This window comes from Neovison vison, chromosome 7 (genome assembly GCF_020171115.1).
Source record: "Neovison vison isolate M4711 chromosome 7, ASM_NN_V1, whole genome shotgun sequence".
Lineage (NCBI taxonomy): Eukaryota > Metazoa > Chordata > Mammalia > Carnivora > Mustelidae > Neogale > Neogale vison.
In genome coordinates, this window is record NC_058097.1 from 108,073,789 (window position 1) to 108,092,163 (window position 18,375).

Consider the following 18,375-nt stretch of genomic DNA (forward strand, 5'->3'; position numbering starts at 1 on the left):
GGGTGAAACATGGCGGCAGGATGTTTCCCTCAGGGCATCCCCTTCCCTGGAAAGGAAAAGCTAAAAACCCTGCTGAAGCTCACGGAGAAAGTTTGAAGAGAAGGCCCGAATGAAGGCCCCAGTCTGTACCTCAACTACTCCACAGCCGCGTCCACTTTCCCCAGCCCCACGCCCGCACTGAGGGCCGTCACCCCGCCAGAGGAGGCAGACTGTAACCAACTCCATTTTACCACAGAGCCCCCACCCCTTCAGACCTTAGCCAACTTTGAAATTTCTCTGCTCTTAGTAGTTCACTATGGTGAAAAATGACCACTACCTGCAAGGAATCAACCCATCCCCAGCCCAGCTCCGTGAGTCTTCATGTGGTGCTCCTCCCGCCCCAATCCCAAGAGATGTGCCGCCATCAGAACCCCCCCCCCGGCTCCTGTGGTAACAGCTGTCGAAGGAGAGGGGGTAAGAGCACAGGTCCTTGGGCCAAGGCTTCCCCTCAGTGCCCAAGAAATGCAGTCATCCCTTCAACATGCCTCCCCACCCACCCAAGTGACAGGAACCCTTCAGCAGCCCCCAGCCTGACAGGGCTGCCTGGCCTGGAGCAGTTCAGGGAGCAGAGCCACGCCACAGTCCAGGCTCTCTTGAGGCAGCCCCGGAGAGCCCCTCAGCCATCTGCGGATCTTCCCTGAGGCCCACCAGACCAGTCCACAAACGAGGCAGGCTGGGCCGCTGACCTCCCCCTCATCCCCCCCTCTCTGGGACCCTCGCTCAGGCCTTCTGCCTCCTCTCAGGGACAGGCAGTTTGAGCCCACTTCTCCCTCCCCAGGGCCCACACGTCCCACGTGCCATGGCAGGTTTCCCAAATGAAAGAGAGGTGAGTCACTCTTGGTGCAGGGTAGGGGTACGAAGTGAGGGGTTCGGGAGGCCCCAGGTGGGCCCTGGGACCCTGGTTCAAGAGAAGCACACCAAGAGAGGGCAGGCGGGGGCACAGTGTGCAGGGTGGAGGGTGGGAGGAAGACAGGACGCGAGGGAGGGGCTGCGGGGCCGAGTTACTTGGGGCCGTCGTCCGCGTTGCCCTCTCCGTCTGTCTTGCCCTCCTCCTCCGTCTTCAGGTCATCCGTGCTCAGTTTCTGCTCTTTTTTCCTCCTCACACACTTTACTACCATCAGCACCAAGATGACCACCGCCAGGAAGCCGCCCACGGAGGCGCCCACGATCACGGCCACTGTGGAGTCCCGCTCAGGGGGCTCTGCAGAAGGAAAAGAAACAGACCCCCCCTGAGCACCGGGGCAGGGAAAGGGAGCCTCCGCCACGGCCCCCTGCTCTCCGCAGTATATGTGGGTGGTACTGACCGGACGCTTGGCATGGAAAGCACTGTAGTAAAAGCCACAATCAAACCAGGCCCCTGAGCTCTCTGCACTCCACCCCAAAATCGCAGCGCACCTCAACGCCCCAGGGAAGGACAGTAAAATGCAGAATTTAAGAGCACGGACTTTGAGATCAAATAGACCCAAACTTGAGTCTTAATTGTGCTATTCACTCATTGCATGACCTTAGATGGCTGACTTCTTGTGATAGCATGTGCCCAACCAATGACCGTGGCATCATGACCATGACCAAGGTCATTATAAGGATAAGACCTGGTTCCAGTCCTCAGAGACCTGAAGAAGTAACAGGGATGCCTCCCCGCACCCTTCCCGCCCCCCACACAAGCCAGAGCTCCCACTTCAGGAAGGCACAGCCCCTCCCAAGGAGCGGGGTGATCCCCCTGTTGGAGGGTGGGACGGGGGACAGGCGGGGGCCCCAGGGCAGTCGGCTGCCCGCTCTGCCCGCCACTCACCTTCCATGAGGACCTGCAGGTAGATCTTTCCGTGGCCGCGGTGGCGGTCGGGCGGGTTCATGATGTAGCAGTTGTAGGTGCCCGCATCCTCGAGCTGCACGTTTCTCAGTGTCACTGACACGTCATACTTGCTGGGGTTCCCCGAGAACTCCACGCGGTCTCGGAACCGCTCCAGCTTCAGGTTGATGATCTTCATGCGGAACTGGAGGAACTGGGGAGGAGGAACCACATGAGCGAGCAGCTGCAAGGAGAGGGTGTGCGCCCCTCCCCCCCATCCACCTGGTTCCCTGGAAGAGAGGCAGCTACCTCCAGGTCTCTGCCGCCCCCCCAGGGCCGCCCAGGTGCGACCACACACCTTCTGCCGAAGCCCTCTGGAGCAGACTGCCCACCAGGATCCCCAGGGTCCTGGTCCACGGCAAGGGGCACACAGTGGGAAATGTGGGCTTCATGCCCAGGAGCTCCTGCCCCCTCCCTCCCCGCTGCCCCCCTCTGGGGACTCACCATCTCCTCAGAGCAGTTACTACACTCCTGGTAGGTCCAGTTCAGGGAGAACTGTTTGTGGTTCACTGTGTAGCAGGAGTTGAATGTACAGGGCAGACGGGCATCAGAGCCATTGAGGACGTTGAGTGTGGTAGGTACTGTGACCTCCATGGTCCGCCCCGGCGGCACTGTGGATAAAGTGACAAGCTGGTGAGGATTCTGGCTCATGGGCCCAGGGAGGCGGCAGGCCTTCTGCACCTAATGAGGAGAGGAGCAGAGCCTTGGCCTTGGGCTGGGCCCCTTGGGTCTGAAATGAGTCAGGGAGTGGTGTGGGGTGGGCAAAGCTCCCCAGGGTACCTGATGTGGCCCTTGGAGTAAAGCAAGGCTTGGTGGGGAGAGAAGTCGCCTATTAAGCCAGGGCAGACGAATGGCCCCAAGTCTTTCCCAGGACCATAGATGTGCAACCCCTCATCTGGCTGTCCTGCCCCAGCTCTACTATTGCCACCTTCTAGCGGAAGACCGTGGACAAGGGACTCCACTGTGCTGGCCTCAGTTTCCCCCTTCTCAACTCTGCTGATCCAAAGCCCCTCCAGCCGAAGCTGCAGTGACTCCCATACGGCAGAAAGCCTTCAAAACAGGTGAAGATTCAGAAGGCCTTGCTCTCTATGCATGAGGGCCACAGGAAAGCCCAGCCCCCTGCTCTTCCCCGGGTTTCTGGCAAGCAGGAAAAATGGCAGCCAAGCAGTGGGAGGTAAGAGGCATCCCAGAAGAAGAGGCACAATTCCAAGGGACCAACGGATGCGTCTATGAGGACAGGAGTCCCTTCTGGAGATGTCAGATCTGGAAATGTCCCAGCAAGGAGCTGACATAGGCTGAAGGGGTGACAGAATGGGGACAGCAGATTTCTGTCAAATCCTATAAGGAGTACCAGGTCTAGTGTAGAAGAGCTGGGTGCTGGGGCTGCCCGGCCCCCTCGGACACCCTCAGCAGAGCAGAGGCTAGGGTGAGCTGAGGGAGCCCAAGCCCTTCCAGTTGAAGCCGCAGGGATCTCCATGGGGCAGAAAGTCTTGGACACAGAATTTAAGGGGTCATCCACCGTCAGGGTCAGGCAAACACGGCTTTAAACTGCACACCATAGGTCCCTCACTGGCCTCACCCTAGTCCCGACCTTAACGCTAAGATTTTCTGCCAATATCATCGAAACCTCATCCCAAAATATTCATTTTGTTCATAGAGTTGAACAGTAACGTCCAGAATCAGCCACGCATTCACTCATTTACCCCATATTTACAAGCCACCCCCCCACGCCCCTGCACTTAGCCTACGCCCCAGGACTTACTGCTGTAAACAATGGCGGCAGAGTCCCTGCCACATGAAGTTTGCCATCTAGGGAAGGGAACACACCCTAACAAGGAAGAAAATTATAATGTAACTATGTAGTGATGTCTGGCAGCTACTGTAAGAATTATAGCAAAGCAAAGGGGTGTTGTTTCCTACCCACAGCCAGGGAGGACTGCTCGGAGGAGCTGACGTGTAGGCAGCCCCTGACAAAGTGAGGGAGTGAGCCATCTCAAATCCTGAAGGAATCAAGTGCAGAGCAGTGGAGCATCAAGACCACAGTCCCAGTGGCTGGAATGAACTCCTTGTGTCTGCATCACAAGGAGCAGCGATCAAGGAGCAAATGGTAGGATCCCAGAGTTAGGAAGGAGTGAGGCACCAGGGGCTCTGGGTGACCAGAATTTGGGATTCCGATTTTCTTCTGTGTGTGTGATAGAAAGCCCTCTGAGGCTTGGGGGTGGGAGGCGGGAAGTGTGCAAACGGGGGAGGCGCAGAGGGCGTGGCTAGGAAGCTATGGCTACAGGAAGAGCGTAGACTAGGAGATCCCTGAGACACGGGGCCCCTTCCAGCTCTGTCTTCCATCGCTGGGGGGATGTGGGCAAGCTCCTTCACCTTCCAAGGCCCAGTCGCCTGCTCCGTAAAACACAACTGATGACAGCCACCTCCTGGAGCTGCCATCATCATTTCAAAGAGATAAAATACTAAAAGCGTGATGCGCAGGCTGGCAGCTCCTGCTACCCTACATTCTCCTTAAGTTCTGCCCCCCTAAACAGGAAGGCCTTCTGGGACAGTGTCCTGGCAGAGGGCAGCCCCTTGGAATTCCCCCAGCTCTGGCACCCGGCCGGCCGGCCCGCGGCGCAGGCCGGAAGCATCACCCGCAGGTCTCACCTTGCCAAACCGCGGTGGAGCGCACAGCAGCTGGGCCCCTCCCCGGAAGCAGCCGCAGTGCAGCCTGCGAGCCCGGGGATGTCGGTCTGCTGAGCTCCTCCCCCGGGATGAGTGGCCGGGGCTCAGGGGACGGGACATAAGGACAGGAGGGGCTCCGACTTGCTGGCCCTAGAGGTCGCAGCGGAGTCTAAGGTGGAGGCATTAGGCGTGCAGACCCACCTGCAGCGCCCTGGCTTCTGGGAGCGTGGGCTGCGCTCACTAGGGGAGCGTGACCTGCGGAGGCTGAGTGGGCCTGCCAAGAAGAACAAAGCCCATTTCCCGGATCCCCGCTCTCATCAGCATTATGAAAGCACCTAGCACAGCGCCAGGCAAGGAGGAGGTGTGCAGAAAATGCCACTGCCGCCCGCGCTCTGCAGAGGCAGAGAAATCTGCAGGGAAGCAACCAGGCAGGGCCTTGTCCTGAGCTCACCTCTTACCCGAGCAAGGCCCCCGCTTCTCTAACCCCCTCCGAGTGCTGCTACCTTCCCAGGGCTCCTTCCCAAAAGGGGCCTCCGAGTGACCCCAGAAAGCAGGTGCTGTGAAACGGGCTGACCTATCCCTGGCCTCTTTCCCAGGTCAGCCCCCATCCCTCAGATGAGAACTTGAATTCCACAGGCAGCCCCCTCCGCTGAGAAGGAGCCCGCACCCTGCCGTGTGGAAGGGCAGAGCTGTGGGGAGGTCCTTTCTGGCTGGGCAGAGGGAGCCGAGGTGCAATGCGGAGTCCCTTTTCTTCCTGCAGCCCAGCCGCCTGGCCCCGGCTGGAGGCCCCAGGAGGGACGCGTGCGCCCTCTAGTGGTCAGAGACAAACAGGGAGTCCCAAGCGCAGAGAGACCAGGGGATGGTCACAACAGAGGAAGCCAGATGGGACATCTCCAGAATTGGTGACCTAGACCCACCGCTTCCCCAGTGAGGCAAGTGAGGCACTGAGGGAAACACAGAGGACACGGACAAGCCGGGGCCAGACCGTGCTTCCTGACTCCTACTCTCAGTCACCCACGTCAGCCTGAGTCCCCTACCAGGGTTTTAGACCTCTCACCAATCCAGGCCCCCATTAAAGACGAAGAAAGCACCATGCAACAAGGTCAGAGCTGTGAGCAAAACCCCAGCAAACTCTGCGGCTCCCGGAAAGTAGCCAAGCCTGCAGCTAGGGCCATAGGAAGGACTTCCCAACAACAGAGTGCTTCCTGCAGGCCAGATGCTGTCTTACTCATTCCATAGATAGGACCTCATTTGATACTTACAAGAGCCCTGTTACCACCCTGTTTTCCAGATGTTGCAATTGAGCACAAAGAAGTTACATGCATAGCCCAAGTTCACAGCTAATAAGTGACAAAGTTCCATTTTGGCCCAGGCTGCCGGGCTCCAGACAAGGGGTGAGGGGTTGAGGCCTGGTGATACTCCAAGGCATGCCAGGGAACAGCCACGCCTCCACCCCCCCCACCCCTCCCCACCCCCGCACTGTCTCCACAGCAGATCCAGCCCCAAACTGCCAGCCCCCAGCTCTGGAGGGGAATGGTACTGTTTAAAGGAACATCCATGAAAGGAAGCTCAGTCCTGGTTGTCCCATTTAGGACCAGGTCTGGGTCTCCTGATTTCCAACTGATAGAAAGGAAATGGGGATCAATGGGGGGTATAGTAAGGATGTGGCTTCTGGTCTTAGCTCCAAAGCATCACTGCACCCAGGCCTCCCCTCCTTTCTTGGGGGGCCACATCTGGACACCCCAGGTCCCATGCTATCCACTGCTCTAACTGGCCCATCTTTCAGAGATCACACAGATTTGCTCATGTCCTACCAAGCTCTATCTCCTGCAAAGACAAAAGGGAACTCTCTCCATTCCTCTTTCCAACCCTACAGCAACCAATGAGGTAGGTTTATTTTCTTCTTCATTAAAATAGAGTATCTAAGCAGAGGAATGGTCCTCCCCAACCTTCTGAGGCAGCCCCCTGCCTCCCAGAGGAGTGTGACACACAGACCCTGCCTCCTGCTTTCAGACCCTCCCCCACACCAGGATCTCCATCTCCAAGCCAAGTCTACCCCTGGCAACATGTCCTTACCACCCCTCCACTGGCTCCCTGTTGCTTTCAGGATCAAGTCCAGGCTCCTGGGCACAGATTCCAACCCTTTGCCATCTGGGACCAACCTAAGTCTTGGCCTCCTCACCTGCAGCTCCCAACCATCCGTGCTTCCTCCACATTGGTGATCTCCGACTCCTTACTTTTCCTAACAAACCCACCTTCTTTCACCCCTCATGCCTCTGCATACGTTTATGCTTCAGGCCAGGAATCTCATTCACCCTTTTCAACTTGGGGCTCTCTTCCCTATGCTGCAGTTCACAGCTCATGAGGCGTGCCGCGAGGACAGCTTCCCCAGCACCTGGACCCTCTCCCCAGCGCTGTTCCTATCACTTCCAGGTGACTGGAAGGCAGAACGGCCTTGTGGCCAAGCGGTGAGATCTTAGGCAAGAGAGTTAACCATCCAGACCTCAGTTTCCTCATCTGTAAAATGGGAGACAATAATAGAATGCGACTCCTAGGGCAGTTGTGAGGATTACATGACTTGCAAATGTATGAAGCTCCCAGCGATGCCCGGTACATAGCCCTTGACAAAGGCTCGCTACTATCATGATCAGCATCATTATGATTTATCATTAGGACAGGCCCTGTGATGTTGTGCTGTCATTATCTGTTCGTGTGCCTGTGTCTGTGTCCCTTGGGAGGCTCTGGAGAACTGATTTCTACTCATCTTTGTATCCCTGGGTATCCCCTTGGTATCCCCAGAACAGTATGTGATGCCAGATGGGCACTCCATAAATGTCTGTGGAAGGAAGGAAAGGTATTTCCCCTCCATGTCCAGAGCCCTGCAGATGCAGGCAGTAGGCCTGAGTGAGGACCGGACTCCACTTTCTAACCCTCGCCTAACTTAACCCAGTCTTGGTAACAAGGCTGGTGACTGCAGAGCCGATGGTCTTAAGAAAAACTCTGGCAAGTCCAGTCATTCAGACTCTTTCTAGCTAAAAACTAGTCTCACGTGCCTCTGCTGTGTGTACGGCGGATTGCCCAGCTGGTTATCCTCTATGATTTACCTGCTCTACGGTTATGCTCACAAACCCTTCCCCTGATGTGGTCCCCCCTTTGTCATTTGTCCCTTCACCTTGGAGACTGACGCCATTACAATCACCAAAATTCCACTGTCCACCTGAGCCCTTAGACTTGGAGTGCCAGGGCCTACCTCATCATAGCATCAGTCAAGTTCAAGTTCAAGATCTACCACCCAGGTTGCAGAGGCTCTAGCTTCCTCCTACCATCACCTTACAAGCCCCATTCCCTGACCTCTTCACTCTAGACCCCATCCTCCCGGAAAACATTCCCTGGTCACAGTCATGGAGCCCCCTTCCTTTTTTCACTTAGATCAGGCTCTCATAAGACTGTCGCCCTTCCACAGGAAGCTCTCCCTAAGTGCCAAGGAAGTCACCTGTCCTCCATCCCTGGCTCCTTACACCCAGGTCATCCCCCAACTCCCCGTCTCTTTGCCTGCCTTGAGATTCTTTGATCCATTCTTGTTAATATAGCAGTACCATTTCAGGAACATTGGGGGCAGTAGAGTTGAACAGCTAAGAACTAGAAGTCGGACAAACTGGTTCAAATCTCAGCTCGCCTTACACTAGTCACGTGACTTTCAGTTACATTAAGTAACTTACTTACTTCATTTCTCTGTGCCTGTTTCCTCATCCATAACAGAAGGATCATAACAGCACCTACCTCATTTGATTACTGATTATCCTGAGGACTAAATAAGGCATACACCCCCTGGGCATGTGAAAAGCCCAACTATTATTGAGTACCTGCTGTATACCACAGCTTCACACAAAACCCAGGCATTCTCCAGCTTACCACGAAAGAACCAAAGCTCAAAAGGGTCAAGTCACTTGTCTATGGTCATGAAGGAAAGGTGATTTTAAACCCAGAACGGATTCCAAGGCTCACCATCTTTGTATGGCCCAGTCTCTGTAGGGCCCAGGCTTCCGTAACATTCCTGCTCTGTTAATATGTCCAGTAACTTGGCAAAGCTAGTAGGCCTTATGACGCAAGCTGCCAGGGGCTCTGTGTTGTCTCTGTCTAGCACTCCTGCCCAATATCCAACCCAGCACACCAGAGAAAGACAAGGAGAAGGAGGGAAGGAGGAGGAAGAATAGTAATGGGGACTAACCCCACTGACAATCCCTGGGCTTGACTACATCAGCAATGAGTAAGTTTAGGAGCAAGAAGGAAACTACCTATAAAGCAGGCTTGCAAATAACTCTCTAGCCCACCTACTCACCAGGAAGTCCTGAGTGGTCCAATGTGAAATCAGAAATTAACATTCGGATCACTTGACAAGGCTGTCTGCAAGGCTGGGCTGGTCTTAAAGGGCCACAGCCACACTCAGCCAAAGAGTTCCTTTTTTTTTTTTTTCTTTTTCTTTTTTTCCTGATCCCTTCACCTGACTCCCTCCTCCACTCCATCTGGCCCGAGACCTCCATCAGCGCTTGCTTCAGCAAGTCTCTCCCCAATGCAGAGACCATACTTCAAGCCTGATATCCCCCCACCCCGACACATTTCCACAAATCAATGGTACAGATTTCCAGGAAACAAGACCCAGACTCAACTTTCTACCTCCCACTCCTCCAAACATTCTTTCCTAATATCCTAAATCCACCAGATTCCAAAGATCATGGTCCACAAGAGAAGTCCCTTAAGAGAGCATGAAGACCCAGGGCCCCATATTTGCAGCAGCTTAGAAAAAATCCACGAGGAGACTTTGCAGATCGACCTATTCTCCTCCCCCACCCCCACGTAAGTCCATTTCAGGGGAACCCAAAGAAAAATCACTTCCCGTGGTTTTAACTGTCACCCCCGAGGCACACTCCGCTCCCTGACCCAACATTTCAGTGACCAGCTCGTCCCAGCGTTATGCATTCCCCAACAATGTCGTCCCCCAGTCCCCGGTACCTCCCTTCCCAAGGACATGAAGGGAAGCTCCAGCAATGTCTCCTTTCCTGCCCCCGGCCCCCATCCTCTTTCCAGCTGTGGCTACACTTCTGGACCCTCAGGAGCATGCAGATGTGCAGTCTAACTTACCCAAAGAGAAAAAGAGACTGAGCCCCGTGAGACTGAAGGCAGGGCGAGGTAGCCAGGCATCTCTGTGCATTTTCAGAGACTGAGATGTTAGTCGGGTGGGATAAGGGAGAGGGTGATTTGAGGGGCCGAGGGCTACAAGGGAGGAATGGTTAGATGCTAAAAAAAAAATGCACAGAGGTACTTCAAAGACACATACAACATTAAGGAAGCTTTATTTCCATCTCTCTAATATGGCCGGCTTGTATGTTGCTGCTAAAAAGAGAGAGGGAGTGTGTAAGGGAGAGAGAGAAAAAGGGGGATGGAGTAAATTCTGTGGTTGGTGGATTTTGAAAAGCAGGTGGGAGGGCATAAAAAAGTCTTTCTGAAAAGAACAAAGTTCCCCAGGATTCTTTTCCCCCTAAACCAAGAACTAAACCAAGTCCTGCCTCCTTTCTTCTTCTTTCTTCTTTCTTCTTCTTCTCTAGGATGACTGTTGGGATTTAAAGTTTGTTAGAGAAGCTCATTCATTTCAAAACTGCTATAAAGTTGGGGGGGGCTCTTTAAAACACCCCCAAAAGGAGATGCTTGTTTTGTGTTATCTAGAAAGGGTTCTGGGAAGTGAGTTGGGGAGAGTTTCTGGAAATGAGGACTTCCTCATTTTTCTACAATTACCACTGCAAACAGAACATGTCAAAGCAGGTTGGTGTAAAAACACCTAAGAGATCTTACAAAGGAATGTAATACGAACCTTTGGGGAATCCTGACACCCAGTCAAATCAAGAGTAAAAAGACATTTTTTGAGACAATTGTGAAAAAATAAATGTGGGCTGGATATTAAATTATATTCATGAATAATTCTTAGTTTTGTTGGGTGTGATAAAATATTGTGGTTATGTTCTTGAGTATCTTTTTGTTTTTAATTCTTTATTTAAATTCAATTTAGTTAACATATACTGGATTTTTAGTTTCAGGGGTAGAGTTCAGTGGTTCCTCAGTTGCATGTAACACCCAGTGCCCATTACATCACGTGACCTCCTTAATACCCATCACCCCCCAACCTCCCTCCCCTCCCGCAACAAACCCTAGCTTGTCCCCTAGAGTTAAGAGTCTCTTATGGTTTGTCTCCCTCTCTGATTTCATCTTTGATTTTCCTTCCCTTCCCCTATGATTATCTGCTTTTTCTTAAATGCCACATATGAGCTATATCATATGGTATTTGTCTTTCTCTGACTGACTTATTTCACTTAGCACTGTACCCTCTCGTTCCATCCACGTCATCGCAAATGGCAAGATTTCATTCTTTCTGAAGGCTGAGTACGTATCTCCTCCACATCTTCTTTATCCGTTCCTCTGTTGATGGACATTTGGGCTCTTTCCATAGTTCGGCTTTTGTGGACATTGCCGCTATAAACACTGGGCTGCATGTGCCCTTCAAATCGCTGGGTTTGTGTCCTTTGTATAAATACCTAGTAGTGCGATTGCTGGATCGTAGAGTAAGCATTTTCAACTTTTTGCGGAACCTCCATACTGTTCTCCAGAGTGGCTGCACCCGTTTGCATTCCCACCAACAGTTCAAGAGGGCTCCCCTTTCTCCGGATCCTCGCCAACACTTGTTATTTCCTGAGTGGTTCATTTAAGCCATTCTGACCAGTGTGAGATGGTATCTTACTGGGATTTTGATTTGAACATCTTTATCTGTTATACACACTGGAGTGTTAAAATGAAATGAGAGGGTGGCTTGTAGTTGCTTTATTACACACATACACACACACACACACACACACACACAAGGAGTGGCAGGTGGGTGACCCGAGTCTGGACGTTGCTGTTCATAGTTGAACCTGGCGGCCGGTGCACAGAGCTCATTACACAGTTCTGTCTTCGGTGGTGCAGGTTTGAAAACTTAACATTTGAAAAAAGAAGGAAAAAATAGGCAAACGTTGCAAGTACGAGGACTTAGGTTGGAGTACCAAGGTGGCCCTTCCGGGGAGATGTTCGGTAGAATGGAGGTTTCTGTGCAGCAATCCCTCACACTTGCCCAGGGCCACCGAGGCACCAAAGAGGGAGCAGCTCATCCTTTTGAGAAATAAGTCTGTGCCAAGTACTTCACAGGTGATATCTCGACTGAACTCTAGCCCTGGGATGGGGATTTCTTCTTCTCTCTCTTTTTTTAACTGCAAATGGGGAAACTGAGGCTAACAGACCTTAACCCACCTGAGATGACACATGGTAGGCAGTGAGGGCAGAATAGAGCCAGGATTCCAACTGAGGTCTGTGTGAGCCAGGGGGTACTTCCAGTATCCTACACAACCCATCACCAAGGGGAAGAGACCCCCGACCTCCCATCAGGTTGTTTAGAGACACAGGGAAGAGAAGACTGGAATGGACAAAGCGAGGGACCTTTGCACAGGCTGTGAGAAGAGGGTGCTAGAGTGCGCGGGGTGTGGAGAAACAGAATGGGAGCCCAGTGTGGTGTTTGGCTCAGAGCAGGCAGACAACACACAGCGATACGTAGTCGCTGCAAGGAGCAAGCCTGAATGACCAGAGCGAAGAAGGAATGAAGAACGAATGAATGAATTTGAAGAGGAAATGGGGGGAAGCAGACATCATGCTGAAAGCACTGAAATCAGCACCCAAGGCTGCTGAAACTGCTCTGGGCTGGAAGGAGTGACGTGGGCCGGGTTTGGGGGGGGCGGGGCTGAAGGCAGCGGGAAGAGAGGTGCCTCTAGGCACCCAGATCTTCACAGACTCCATCACTTAACCGTGTCTGGCTGTGGCTGGTTCAGCAGGTTCCTCCACACGGGGAGCACAGCCCAGGGGAAGGGAGATCAGCAAAGGAGCAGAGGGGCAGCCTAGGGAAAGGTGTCCTCCAGTGGCCACAGCCTGTCTCCATCCCCACAGCCCTCCTCCACCACTGGCAGCTGCCTGGCTCTCCAGTGTGCCCAGAGGGAGAGGCTGGTCTCCCGGGGCCCCAGCGACGCCAGCCAGCCCAGGTCTGCTGCTCTGCCACCCAAGCTGCCGCAGGCACATGTCAGCCGGAGAGTTTTGGTTTGACGTAGCCGGCCTCCTCCTTTTCCTTAATGTCGTGGAGGGTGACTGTGGGGCTCAGGGAAGCTGCTTCCTTGGCTCATTTGGTCTCATATAGGGTCCAGAAACTTCTATTCTGGGGACATCTGAGATAAGGAATGTCCCTCTGTTTCTACCCAAAACTTGGGAAAGGGAAATCATGTGTACAATTTATAACAGAATAGCCTTTGTGCAACTCAATCCCCCAGGACTAAGGGTCAAAAGATCAGGGGCGGAAGGGTGAGGCAGGAGGAGGGCTACCGCAGAACCTTCCATGGCTCACCTGGGCCTCCAAATGCCCGTTTGTTCCCTGGGAGCCAGCAAAGCCAGGGAAGCTGAAACTCAAAGAGGTGTTTCATAGAACGAAGATACCAATATCAAAAAATGGGCTGTGGGGGAAGTAAAGTCCTATATTTTGGCATTTCTACCCGGTGCCATTTACCCTGAATATTTTATTAGATAATATTTAGTCACCCACCCTGCTGGGAGAAGCCGTGTTCTCAGTAATCCAAAGGAAGGTAGTTTCCGTTTGTCTTTGGAATGCCCAATCCCAATTCTACAGAGAGCCTCCCTAGCCTGTTTGTCTTAAAGCCTCACTTCTCAAAGCATGGTCCCCGGACCAGCAGCGCAGGGTCACCTGGGAGCTGCTGAGAGATGCAGGGCCACAGGCCCCACCTCAGACCCATGAGACCACAGTCTGCATTTTTAATAAGATCTCCAGGTGCTTCTTGAGCACATTCAAGTCTTGACTTCAACTAACAGTAAAAGGTTTGCAATCCGTGAGCAAGGGGCAACGAGAAGCCAGGTCCAGGAAGCAGGAGCGAGCGGAGGAGGAGACGCTGGTCCCAGGGTCTGCAGAACCAGAGGAATTAACAAAGCCGGGGACTATTCTACTCACCTCTCCTCTGCCGCAAGCCCATCTCCAGCCCTTGCATACTGGGTGGCTCCTCTCACCCAGCTCTCTTCACAGCTTGGCATCCTTCCTTTGCTGTTTCTTCCTCTGGGAGTGCCCCTCTTCTCTTGTCTGTTCAGCAACTTCCTAGTCTTTCTTCAAAACTCTGCTGCCTGGGTGGCTCAGTGGGTAAAGCCTCTGCTTTTGGCTCAGGTCATGACCCCAAGGTCCTGGGATCTATCTGCATTGGGCTCTCTGCTCAGTGCTCAGCGGGGAGTCTGCTTCCCCTCTTTCTCTCTGCCTGCCTCTCTGTCTACTTGGGATCTCTGTCTGTCAAATAAATAAAGTCTTTAAAAAAAAAAATCTGCTACCAACTCACCTCTTCCTTACCTCCTATGTACCCCTTCTCTCTGTGCACCCGCGACACTGGGTACGTTCATTCATTTGTTTATCAACTCCCCCATTTAACAAACTCAAATATCCACTTCATGTCCCCCATGCACCAGGTACCAGGCTAGATGCTAGAGGCTCAACCACCAATGAAATACAGCTCACCCTCTTCCCATTCTAGATGGGGAGTCAAAGGTATAAACTCCCCTCAACAAGGGGTACAGGAACAAATGTACACCTGGTATTGCCTGGATATCAGAAAGGATTGTCATTTTTTTGTTTACCTGTCTTGTCTCCCCAACTTAACGACAGCTAAGGACAGGGGGTGGGTCTCATTTTGAATTTGAGCAGAGCCTCTCCCTTGTCTCTGAACACATGAGAATAAATAAATAAATCTGGGTAAAGGGCAGAAACTCCATCAGCCTGAACTTACGCAGCCAAGGGTAGAACCCCAACCAGAAGCCAGGTCCAGCAGCTTCCCGTACGTGCTGTCCCATGCCATTTCTAGGAATCCCATTAACAAGGGATTGACCCACGTGTGGTCAGATGTTGCAAAAGACACAGAAAAGACCTAAAACAAGGTCTCTAAGAGCTTACGATCTCTGAGAAAATAAAGCCCCACACCCATGAGACAACTGGAGAATGTTAGCAGATAAGATCTGGTAAATGGAGACACATTCAGGGAGATGTTAGAGAGAGGACTGAAGCACAGCCTTGAAAGAATGTTGATTTGGGGGGCGCCTGGGTGGCTCAGTGGGTTAAAGCCTCTGCCTTAGGCTCAGGTCCCAGGGTCCTGTGATCGAGCTCCGCATGGGGTTCTCCGCTCGGCGGAGAGCCTGCTTCCCCCTCTCTCTCTCTGCCTGCCTCTCTGCCTACTTGTGTTCTCTGTCTGTCAAATAAATAGATAGAATCTTAAAAAAAAAAAAAAAAAGAATGTTGATTTGAACAGGCAAGAAGGGACAGGAAATTCTAGTCAGGGAAACACCAAGAGCAAAGGCTCTGAAGCAGAAAGGACACGGGTATATGGAACAGAGGGGTCCTGCCATGGAAAAAAAAAAAAAGAGAGGAATGGATAGGCAGACAACATGACCCCCAGTCTCAGGAGGCCATGAATGTAAGATATGGAGTTCAGACAGGTGCTTTGAAAGTTCTGGAACAGGCCAATCACTGTTGCTCTCATCATCTATAAAATAAGCAAGGTTTAAGGGTTGCCTGGGTGGCTCAGTCTGTTAGGTGTCTGCCTTGGGCTCAGGTCATGATCCTGGAGTCCCAGAATCTAGCCCCACAGCGGCCTCCCTGCTGGGGGTGGGCTGAGGGGGGAGCGATATTTTCTTCTCCCTCTCCCTCTCCTCCTCCCCTGTTTGTGCTTGCTTTCTCTCTCCAATAAATACACAAAATCTTTTTTTTTTTTTTTTTTTAAAGAAAGGTTTTAGCCTTCTGAGAAAACTCTGAGTTCCTTTATTTTTTGGTAAAGGAGACATGTTTTGAGAGCTGAGTTTTACAGAAGTGGTTCTGGATTGCCTGATCTCCCTTGAGGAGGACCAGACCACATTCAAGAGCTAGCTGGCCTGGACAGAAGGTCAAGAGTCCTTAGAAACTTTGTTTTTTCTTAAAAGGGGGTAACTGGTCTGTGTTGGAACAAAATTTGCAAGCTAAGATTTTTTGGCTCTAAGTGACCAAGTCATTTAGGGGAAGCGAGCCCCCTCCCAAACCCACATACACACACGCACATGTGCGTGCACACGGCTGGTGTTTTATACGATAAGCTGCCAGTGCAGACATGGAAGTGTGCTGACCAGCCAAAGGAGACAAAGCCGGGTGGGAACCTGGAACAAAGAGTAAAGGGCTGGTGGAAGGCGGCAGCCTTTTCCAGGAGACACATCTTCTCCAGGTCCCCAGGGACAGGCTGAAGTGTTTTCAGTTCCAACAGCCAAGCTCTGAGGCTGCCAACTTCTCCATTATTCATGGGGGGGGGCCACCCCCTCCCCCTTTCAAGGCCCGATTTCCTTTGGCAAAAGCCTGCATACTTCTGGAAACCTTTGAATGTGGGAGCATCTGGTGTTCCAAGGACTTAAACTAGTGCAAATGTAAGCAACAGAAGCGCTAGCTGAAGGCTCAACCACAAGGAGATCCAGCTGGCTGTCTCCAGGAGCTCTCCCACCCGTGGAACGCCCCCCGCCCCCCAGCAAAACCCTTCCAGAAGCTCAGCGTCCTAGCTCTCTCTTCCTTTGGGTGGGAAGAGGGATTTAGGTGTGTTGGGTTAAAGGGCTTTCTGCCCACAGAAATAAAAATTAATGAGAGACGGGGACTGAATCACCGTTAGACCAACCCAACTAGGGAAGAACACACCAGAAGGGGCTGGAGGGTCCACACCGGGCACTGGCACCTAAAAGACCCCATGTAGTCCTTACAAAAAGACCCTTTGAGTCTCTATTTTATATATAAGGGAATCAGCCACAAAGAACTGAAGTAAACTTAGCAAAAGGCAGAACCAGGATTTGAACCAGGCCTGTTTGAACTTGAAGCCCATTCCCTACACCATATTCCTTCATGCTCCTGCATTTAACAGACGACCACCCCTAGGAGAAGAGCATGAAGAAGCAAGCAGATCTTCTCATGGTCCTCACAGGGTTGTTCTGGTATGAGGCAAAATTAATATGTGACAGCTGTGATTTCCATTCCCCACCTTGACTTGAGGACTGTGTATCAAATAAAGTTTGTGGGGAGGTAGGATTGGGAGAGAGAAGTAAGCTTCCTCTTCCTCCTCCTCCTCAGTTATAACTGCTCCACCCAGAATGAAAGCCAAACTTTGAATGACTCAAGTTCAAATCTGGACCGGTCCACCCCTGCAGGGGCGGTCCCCACACTTCCCTATCCAAGCGCCCCCTGCAGGAGCATTTGGGTAACTGCACAGCCCTCCCTCCAGCTCTCACCCCAGTATATCCTCTTTGATCCAGATAACAAGAATTAAAATCCTCATCCATCCAACTAACTCATATCCTCAAAGTCCTCCTCTTCTGCATAAAATATTTCAGGAAGTAAAAAAGGACCCCTAACCCAGGAGAGCATGTTATTTAACAACGCCCAAATGAAATCACTTCCTCTCCATGAATTCTTAAGATATGAAAGTCTTTCTCTCTGTTCTACTTACCATGGCAGCATGTGTCACTTCTCTGGTATGTGTTGGACAGGATGCACGTATTGCAAATTATTGACATATTCCTTATTAGAGTAACAGGTGAGAAGGATGCATTCAATGACTCTCGGCCACAACTGACCAAGAACAGAGGCTACAGGACAGGACTCCAAACAGTCGCCCAAGAACAGTCAGTAAAAGAGAAAGAAGTAATAATGGATGTTTTATAAGAGGGTCCTGAAGTTTGGAGAGTTAGGAGAATCCTTGAAAAATGTAGCTCCAGGGGCGCCTGGGTGGCTCAGCTGGTTAAGCATTGGAATCTTGATGTTGGCTCAGGTCATGAACTCAGGGCTGTGAAATTGAGCCCCACATTGGGCTCCGAGGGGAGTCTGCTTGAGGTTCTTTCTCTCCTTCTTCCCTCTGCCCCTCCCAACTCTAAAAGGAAAAAAAATCTCCTCTTGAGATTAGATCAGAAATCCATGCCCTGAATGGCTAAGTGGGTGGCATTGGGGTGCAGAGAACAAGGAAGGGCCTCAGTGGTGGTGGAGAGGAGGTCTGAGCAGAGCCCAGGCTAGAAATGGGAGCTCAGAACCAAAAAACCTTTATTTATTTTTTTCTTGAACATTTTATTTATTTGAGAAAGAGAGAGAGAGCACAAGAGGGAGGAGAGGCAGAGGCAGAGGGAGAAGCAAACTCTCCCAAGGAACAGGGACCTCAACGCAGGGGCCTGATCCCAGGACCCCAGGATCATGACCTGAGCCAAAGGCTGATGCTTCACCAACTGAGCCACCCAGGCACCCCAAGAACCAGAGGATCTTTAAAACAAACCTCATTAAATCTTACGATGGTAACAAAAAAGTACAGGAACCTCACCTTTCAGACCAAGAGCTACATGGGTGGCTGTCCACTTCAGCAGCCCGTGAGCACCACTTCTGAAAAAGACACGTGCCCACACTCCAGCTTGGATGCCTCCGGTGGAATCCAGCGAAGAGCCGCCTGCCGTTAGATACCCAGCCAGGCCAGCAGAGGCCGGGCTAAATCCTCCAGCGGTATTCACAGCCCACTCCAACCTGCTCACCAACGCACGGTCCCAGGGCCAACACCGCCTCCAGTGTGAGTCAAGAACGGCTCTCCTCACTTCGGTTGTCTGAGGCATTCCTAACTCAAATTCCTCGCCAAGCCTCTGCTTGCCCCCCTCAGCCAGGTATACAAAGAGGA

General features: G+C 52.2%; 1 protein-coding gene across 2 annotated transcripts; it reads right to left on the minus strand.

Moving 5' to 3' along the window:
- Positions 1-392: 392 nt before the first annotated feature.
- SCN2B (sodium voltage-gated channel beta subunit 2) lies at positions 393-9,950 on the minus strand. Of its 2 annotated transcripts, none has more exons than XM_044257933.1 (4): positions 9,695-9,950; positions 2,333-2,499; positions 1,832-2,042; positions 393-1,240 (listed from the first exon to the last, which is right to left on the minus strand). In XM_044257933.1, exons 1-4 carry the CDS (start codon positions 9,762-9,764, stop codon positions 1,041-1,043), a joined length of 648 nt encoding a protein of 215 aa, XP_044113868.1. In that variant the 5' UTR covers positions 9,765-9,950; the 3' UTR covers positions 393-1,040. The 2 variants fall into 2 exon arrangements, with proteins under 2 accessions (XP_044113868.1, XP_044113867.1); XM_044257932.1 differs by lacking the exon at positions 9,695-9,950 and adding an exon at positions 8,895-9,438 and having other exon boundaries at positions 1,038-1,240.
- Positions 9,951-18,375: the final 8,425 nt, after the last annotated feature.

Coding starts and splice junctions, on each gene's coding strand:
- SCN2B (XM_044257932.1), bottom strand. CDS start 9,138: ATGGTCTCTGCATTGGGGAGAGACTTGCTGAAGCAAGCGCTGATGGAG. Junction 2,043..2,332: donor GTAACTGCTCTGAGGAGATG/GTGAGTCCCCAG, acceptor CCTCCTCCCCAG/TTCCTCCAGTTCCGCATGAA. Junction 1,241..1,831: donor CCTGCAGGTCCTCATGGAAG/GTGAGTGGCGGG, acceptor TTCCTTCTGCAG/AGCCCCCTGAGCGGGACTCC.